Genomic DNA, 8,356 nt, shown 5'->3' with positions numbered 1-8,356 from the left:
TCTCGTTTTTGCTACGCTTAATGTCTTGGTTGGGGCTGTGTGGCGGTGACGATGTCCCTCAATAGGAATAATGTCTCCCACGTCCAATCCCGTCCCGATGGTGTGAATAGCGTCGTCGAAGGATGCGTGGAGATGTGTCTCCGTCAGATCTCGTGGGATTCGGTCGGTGGTAGTATTCGATGGATATATTTGGATCTAGTTTCTGTTCGTCTTCGTTCGCATGGTTACAGGTTTGATCTTTCGGATCTACAACTCGCTTCATCGGTAATGGTTACTGCTCTGGTGCGCTAGTCCTTTAGGGCTCGAGCATGACGACTTCTCGACTGTCTACTACAATAAGGTTTGCCCGGCTTTAGTGCGGGAGGGGTGATGATGGCGGCGCGCCTTCGCCTCGCTCCAGCGCTTGCAGTCGTCACTAGATGGTTTTTGGACCTGATTATATTTTTTTTTTACCTTTAGTGTTCTATATGTACCGCCATGATTTATAAATGTATTGAAAAAAAATCTCGCAACAAAAAGACTCATACGTATTGCGCGTTTGTACTAGTCACCACGTGTTTAAATACTTGTCAGTTTGTTAACAAATGTACCGATAGTTACATCTCCCCCTGGCAGGATAGATACTATGCTCGACCGATGACGACGCTGACTGATCGTCGACACGCAGACAGCCGAAATTACGGCATGATTATGACCTACGTGGCGTCTTCGCGAACCTCGCGTCCTGGACATACGCTGTTGGCTTCATCGACGAATCAATCATGCATGCATGCATGCGTGGTTACCGTGGGTGGAGGACCTAACGTACGTTGCCGGTCCACTGCACGACGATGAACAAGCAACAAACTTCAGCTGGCTCGAACAAACTTAATCATGTACATGTACGCCTAGCGTACTAGCATGATTTTCGTAGCCAAGAACAACGACACGCACTAGCCTTCATACACACACAGCGAGCGTACACACGATGCATGTTACACCGTGGGCCATGGCATGATTACACGCACTCGCACACATCTGTACAAGGGCAGGGTCGACGTGACGGCAATGGCAAAAAGCTGCATGGTTGCATGCATGCATGAAGATTCGTTCCCCAACCCCGTTCCGTTTCACATTCGCCGGAGGGACTACCCTACTGGCTTAGCTCTGCTTTGTGTGTGCACAGTAATGAGAGGACGTACGTGTTAGTCTCCTTCGGATCGCCGAGGGACCCGGGACGGGCCTCTGCACTTGCCGACTACTGTACGTACTCCCTCTGTCAGTGTACTTCCAACTTTGTTGAAGGGTTAAATTATCTTAACGTTTGACCGAGTTTATGAAAAATATATCAATGTTTGTGAAACCAAATAGGTATATAATTAAAATATATTTTATCATGAATCTAATGCTACTAATTTGATGGCATAAATGTCCGTGCATTATTATATAAATACGGTCAAACATAAAAATGTTTGACTTTCCAACAACACTATTCAAAGGACGAAGGGAGTACGTGAGAAGGATGCACACTAGCTCCATGGATGAGGATCCATTTATTGTTGAAGGGCCCCAATGGTTATTTTACCAACCACTAGTGTTTAATTCTGACCTTGATCGACCTGCAGCGGGACAGTCAAACGCAGTCATTTTATTTACAATTTTTTGGTGTGTCTAAGTCTCGATGGACTGAAGCAAGCCTCAATCAAGTGACCTACAGTAGTATATTAGAAGAAAAAAGAAAAATCCGAAAAGAATTTTTTTCGTACGAATCTCCACGCTGGATCAAAGCAATATAACATCGACTGAGACATAAGAAAATCTCAGTCGACAGATAACAAATTCTCACTCCACCAAGACTTAGCAAAACTGTTTTTTTTATCTGTGTATACCCATGGAGTTTCATGCGTTTTGGTTGGAGCGTGTCACCCATGTGTTTTTTCTTTCCTGTGCATACCATCAAATTGGCATGTCAATCTTCTTGCGCTTAAACGTGATACAGTTGGGTGGTTCGATTCAATGGAGGAGGCACATGAACGTGGACCTGTCCTCAATGCTCATGGATAGTGGAAAGTGACCAGACATTCCCCTCCCCCTAGCCATATATAGCCCATATTTGTTCATCCAGTCTCCCATCTATAATTTGTTTTTTTAGGGGACCATCTATAATTTGGTTGTTAGATATGAATTCTACCACTTCGTTTGAATTCTACCACAGAGAATGGAAGGGAACCAATCCTTCTATTTTGGTCAGGGTTATATATTCCAGCACAGGATCATACAAATTGATGGAAGGGAACAAATCCTTCTATTTTGGTCAGGGTTATATATTCCAGCACGCGATTATACAAATTGATGGAAGGGAACTAATCCATCTATAATTTGGTTGTTAGGGATATATTCCAGCACATGTTTGAAAATGGTTACCATATTCTCTAGCTGAGCTTAAAACATGAGTGTTGTAGCATGCATGCATTAGGCTAAATCTAACGGAAACACTAAAAATCTAACCTCAGATTTTTAGGCGTGGCAAATTTGATGTATTTCATGGCAATTTATATTGGTGCGATGATGACAAATTTAGTTTGCAAGCACGGTAAATTTCAGACAAAAAAATTGAACTGGGACAAATTTGTCACACTCCATTCCCAACACGGAGCGCCTTTATTTTCGTATTGAACTCCGCTAGGAAGAAAAAGTTAGATCGTAGCCTTGTCGAACAACCTCATTTCTCGCTTTTGTCGATTGACTCGTGGGAACTAAACTTGTATTGCCATGCTTGAAGAACATAATTTGCCATGAAAAACATTTGATTTGCCATGGTAAAAGAATCCAACGCCAGATTTGGTGTGGAGTCTTAATTTAATCATGGCTGAGTCGAGTCGACCAGTTATGTGCAAAACACTATAATTTAGCTATTTGTGCAAAATTTGGACAGAAAACAAAAATTTGAAATTTAAAGTTTTTTACGGACTAATAAGATGGCCTTTGAGATGGTATTTGTCTATCAATTTTTACGACAAAATATGAATTAGTATATAGATCCGGGAGAGATACAGTTGTGCATATTGGCTGCTTTCGAGAGTCGCATGCTCCCGTGCTCCCACGCCACATGGGCCATTGGATTGGAGATTCAACGGACATGGCCTCAGCCTGACAGATTGATAAACCACCCCCCAGGAGCCTCGTAATTGACACAAATCCAACGGCCTAGGCGTCCCGGGAGCACATACATACTGTTTTCTAGTATGAACGACCTAGAAAATAACTTAAACTCTAAAAAGAAATGGATCTAGGACGGCGAAGGGACCTGCTAGAATCGGGCAAGGCAATCTTGGGGAGACGACGTTGAATCCTTGATCGACAAGTTGCACCGACGTTTACATCTTGTCGATGATATGTCTTGCCGTGCGTCGAGCAATGCCTGGAGTATACCATGACATGACCGTAGAACACATGGTCAATTTGGATTTATGCTAAGTTTTGAATCTCGGCTGGTCGAGATCATTTCAACGTATCGGTCGATTTTCAAAAGTGCAACGTTGTTTAGTGAAAAGTTTAACTTGTATCTTTTCAGGCAGGTAAATTTTCAAAACAAAAAAAAACCTGTAAGTTGCACCTTTTACTACATCAAAGTAGCATTTTCTAGAAGCCGGCCGGTTGGGGATCAGCAAAAACCAAATGTTGTCGAGGAGAAAGTAGCTCCCCAATCTTTTTATTCAGAATCAAAATTAGCTACAGCCTTGAAGAAAAATCAAGTGAAATCGTGTGCGAGGGAGGGGAGGGGAGGCATGATTCGGTTGCGACTCAACGTCGCGCTTTAGGAGGCCACCACGTCGATTCACATGCATGATCGATGGATGGATGCATCCACACTGCTCGATCGATCCACGGATCGTCGTAGGCGTCACGCACCAGAAAACGACCTGTGCACTGCCGCCTCTGCTCTGCTCTCCCGGCGGGCTCACGCCCCAAAACTCGAATTTTTATCGCGGCCTCCTTCCTCCCTCCCTGCCGGGGAGGGGGCCATGGCAACGGCGGATCAGCGGCCACAAACGGCGTCCCCTCGCCCGTTTCCAGCCATTCTCAGCAGCTACTAGCAGAAGTAAAATCCCCACCCACCGGTCCACCACCTCATCGCCTCACCCTCCCATCCACGCCCTTCTTTATTCCGCCTCACCCTCACATGCCATTGCCAACCTCCCACTGCTACGCCTGCTGCCGCCTCCCACTCCCCTCCTTCCTCCCCACTCCACTCCACGCGCAGCCGGCCGGGCCGGGTCAACCGACCAGCTGACCTGCCGCTCCGGCTCGAATCGGACGAGCTTCCCCTGCCATTCCCATGTCGCCCCTCTCTCGGTGCTGGAGGACTGACTGCTAATTAGTTGGTTGGTTCGCGAGCTTACGCGGCAATGGAGCGCAGGAGGCGCGGCGGCGGCGGCGCTGGGGCTGGTGGCGACATGGTGAAGTATGGCTTATTGCTGGTGGTGCTCGCGCTTGGTGGCCGTGGGGTCACCGGGCTGGACGCGGACGGGGAGCTGCTCATGGCCTTCCGGCGCGCGGTCACCGCGGACCCGCTCGGCGCGCTCCGCAGCTGGAGCTACTCCGACGACTCCGCCTGCGCCTGGAACGGCGTCATCTGCAACGGCTTCCCGCAGCAGCAGGCATCCACGGTCAACCTCACCTCCGCCTCCTCCGACGGAAACGGGAACTTCAGCACGCTCGCCGGCGGCAGGGCGAACGGCACGCTGCTGGGCCTCAACGCGTCCATGGCGGCGGCCACGGTGTCGCGGGTCATCGGCCTCGTCCTCCCCGGCGCGCAGCTCTCCGGCTCGCTCCCCGCCGAGCTGGCCCGCGTCGAGCACCTGCGCCACCTCGACCTCTCCGGGAACGGCCTCAACGGGACCCTCCCCGCCGCGCTGCTGCTCAACGCCACCGAGCTCCGCGTGCTCTCGCTCGCCGGCAACGACCTCTCCGGCGCGCTCCCGGACGCGTCCTACGCGCGGGCGCTCCAGGAGCTCAACCTCTCCGACAACGCGCTCGCCGGCTGGCTCCCTGCTTCGCTCCTCAGGGCGCCTGGCCTCGCCGTGCTGGGCCTCGCCAACAACTACCTCGCCGGCGAGCTCCCCGCTGGCGGGGTCGGCGGGCTGCAGGTCGTGGACCTGAGCAGCAACTACTTCAGGGGCCAACTCCCGGCGGACTTCGGCGGGACGCAGCTCAGGTTCCTCAACGTGTCGTCCAACAGCCTCACCGGCGCGCTCCCGGCCGAGCTGTCCGACGTCGTGCCAGTCAACACCACGGTGGATCTGTCCAACAATAACTTCACCGGCGCGGTCCCGCCGGCCGAGCCCTTCGCCGCGCAGCCGGCGTCGGCGTACGAGGGCAACCCGGGGCTGTGCGGCCCGCCGCTGAAGCACGCGTGCTCCATCCCGTCGTCGCTCTCCAACCCGCCCAACGCCACCGACTCGCCGCCGGCCTTCGCGGCCATCCCCAAGAGCGCCGCCCGGGCGCCGCCGGGCTCCCCCGAGGCCCAGGCCCCGCGCGGCGGGCAGGGGAAGCTCAAACCGCTGGTGATCCTCGCCATCGTGGCCGGTGACCTCGCCGGCGTGGGGCTCCTCTTCATGCTCTTCATGTACGTCTACCACATCAGGAAGAAGCGGCGGCAGCGGCGGGAGGAGAACCCGACGGCGCAGCAGCACAAGAGCATCGGCGGCGGAGCCAAGGCATTGAGCGTCGCCGGAGCCAAAGAAGACAAGGCAGCCAGCTCAATGGCATGCTGCATTGGCGGCGGCAAGAACGACGGCTCGGACAGCTCCGACTGCTCGGCATCGTCATCCGACGCGGCCTCCGACGACGGCGGCGGCGAGGACCCCAAGAAGAGAGCGGGGAGCTACATCGGCTGGGGCACCCCGCAGCACCACAGCAAGAACAAGCACGAGCGGCAGCAGCAGCAGCCCCCCGCACCGGCGACGCTGGTGACGGTGGACGGCGGCGACGGCGAGCTGGAGATGGAGACGCTGCTCAAGGCGTCGGCCTACATCCTGGGCGCCACCGGGTCGAGCATCGTGTACAAGGCCGTGCTCGCGGACGGCACGGCGCTGGCCGTCCGGCGCATCGGCGAGAGCGGCGGCGCCGACAAGCTCAAGGACTTCGAGGCGCAGGTGCGCGCCGTCGCCCGGTTCCGGCACCCCAACATCCTCCGGCTCCGGGGCTTCTACTGGGGCGCCGACGAGAAGCTCCTCATCCACGACTACGCCGCCAACGGCAGCCTCGCCAACATCGCCTTCACCCGTAAGTCCTGCCCGACTCCATTGCTACAAGTAAAAGATTTATTTTTTCTTGTTTTTTCCGATGACCATGATGAAATTCCATTGTTGCAAACTTAATTTCCATGAAATATGTTACTCCTGAAATTTCATAGACTAGTATTTTATCCGCCTGCAATTTGGTCAACTCTCTGTAGTACTGGTGACTACCTTAACTGCATGATCCATTTGCTCCTAAAAGTTTCAGGCCGCAACGGCGTCAGTCCTTGGCAAAGGTGGCGCCTTTAGCCATAAGTACTGCTGTAATACACCTTCAATGTACAAATTAGTACAGATGTAAATCAATTGGCAGTGGACAACGGTCATAATTCACCATAATTTGGCACTAATGGCCCAAAATCAGTTGCCACTTTTAGCAGTAACTCTTTCTTGATTGTTGCTATGAGTACACTTTTATCTTTTTAAACTTGACTACCTGTAGTACTCTTGCTTTGGTACTGTAGTCCTACACTCCGGTCTTCACTTGCAAATTCCGGCATGCAGCAGCCATTGATGTTCATGTGTTTGATTTTGGCAAATTAAGATGGCTTTTGATTCATCTCTGGACAAAAAGTAGAGCAGCTATTGATTGATTTTCATGTGTTTGATTGCAGGGCGGTTCGGCGCGTCGTCGCCGATGCACCTGAACCTGGAGGCGCGGCTGCGGATCGCGCGCGGGGTGGCGCGGGGGCTGGCATTCATCCACGACAAGAAGGGCGTGCACGGCAACGTGAAGCCGAGCAACATCCTGCTCGGCGCCGACATGGAGCCGCTGGTGGGCGACCTGGGGCTGGACCGGCTGGTGTCCGGCGAGAGCGCGGCCGGCCGGGGCGGCGGCGGCGCGTCTGCGCGGCTGTTCGGGAGCAAGCGCTCCATGCACTCCACCAGCAGCCTGCCGGACCTGTCCCAGATGCCGGGCGGCGCGGGGGCCGGGCCCGGGGCCAGCCCGTCGGCGTCGGCCCCGCCGCCGTACCAGGCGCCCGAGTGCCTCAAGAGCCTGCGGCCCAACGCCAAGTGGGACGTCTACTCCTTCGGCATGGTGCTCCTGGAGCTGCTCTCGGGGCGCGTCTACTCGGAGGTGGAGCTCTGCCAGTGGCACGCGGGCGCCGCCGGCGCCGTCGACGACCAGCGCGGCCGCGTGCTGCGGATGGCCGACCCCACGCTCCGCGGCGAGGCCGCCGACGCCGGCAGCGAGGACGCGCTGCTCGGCTGCTTCCGGCTCGCCTTCGCCTGCTGCGCCATGGCGCCCGGCAAGCGGCCCGCCATGCGGGACGCCGCCGCGCTCCTCGACAGGATCCCGGTGCCCTCCTCCGCATCCACCTCCGCCGTTGAAACTCCTCCTTACTGATTGTCCGCCAATAAATTGTAGGATAGCAGTGCAACTTGGATGATCTTCACCACTGATGGCGACCTTGCCGTGCTACTCTCTGTAGATTTGCTGCCACTAATTTTTGATCTTCATGTGATTAACCGACCCCTTTTTTCAAGCTTGCGGTTTCATGCTCTGCTCTGCTCTGATTGAAATGCCATTGTTACGACGCGAGATTGCTGTTTGTTGCAACAACTGTTCAGTGGTGCCATGGCTGATGGCCCTTGGAATTGGAAGAAACTTTCTCTGTGCTTCTTTTTTTAGTTTAGATTTAGAGAAGGGAAGCGACTTTATTTTTCTTGATCGTGGGGAGAAAGGAAGCAACTTTGTGTTGGGTGATGCAGAGTTGATTGTCTAGAGCACATAAACCGGGAGCCGTGTCTTCTGCACTTTACCTCGAATCAGATGCCAAGTGGCCTGGATAACCCATGTGGCCAAGAGTGATTAGAGGAAGATGAGTACTGATCCAGTGTACTCTACTCCCTTCAGAGCATGGTTCAGCTGCTGGCTATACGATGTTGACACGTCATCTATAGCCAAGCTTATAGCCGGCGAGTATAATAATTGGATGTAAATAAGTACTACTTTATTGATCTATGACCCACCTTCCTCTCTGACAAAGTGTCTAAGAGCACGTGCTACAGCTGGCTGTTAGTTAGGGCATCTTCAATGATTGTAAGATAGTTGTTGGTATGCTTTGCCACAT

The 8,356-nt window shown here is 53.4% G+C and overlaps 1 protein-coding gene across 1 annotated transcript; it reads left to right on the top strand.

Moving 5' to 3' along the window:
- The first annotated feature begins 3,925 nt into the window (after positions 1 to 3,925).
- LOC109736247 (probable LRR receptor-like serine/threonine-protein kinase At4g37250) lies at positions 3,926 to 7,768 on the top strand. Its single transcript, XM_020295461.4, has 2 exons — positions 3,926 to 6,267; positions 6,896 to 7,768. The coding sequence occupies exons 1-2, from the start codon at positions 4,389 to 4,391 to the stop codon at positions 7,627 to 7,629; spliced, it is 2,613 nt and encodes an 870-aa protein (XP_020151050.1). The 5' UTR covers positions 3,926 to 4,388; the 3' UTR covers positions 7,630 to 7,768.
- Positions 7,769 to 8,356: the final 588 nt, after the last annotated feature.

This window comes from Aegilops tauschii, chromosome 7, assembly GCF_002575655.3.
Source record: "Aegilops tauschii subsp. strangulata cultivar AL8/78 chromosome 7, Aet v6.0, whole genome shotgun sequence".
Taxonomy (NCBI): domain Eukaryota; kingdom Viridiplantae; phylum Streptophyta; class Magnoliopsida; order Poales; family Poaceae; genus Aegilops; species Aegilops tauschii.
This window is presented reverse-complemented; position numbering and strand designations above follow the sequence as displayed.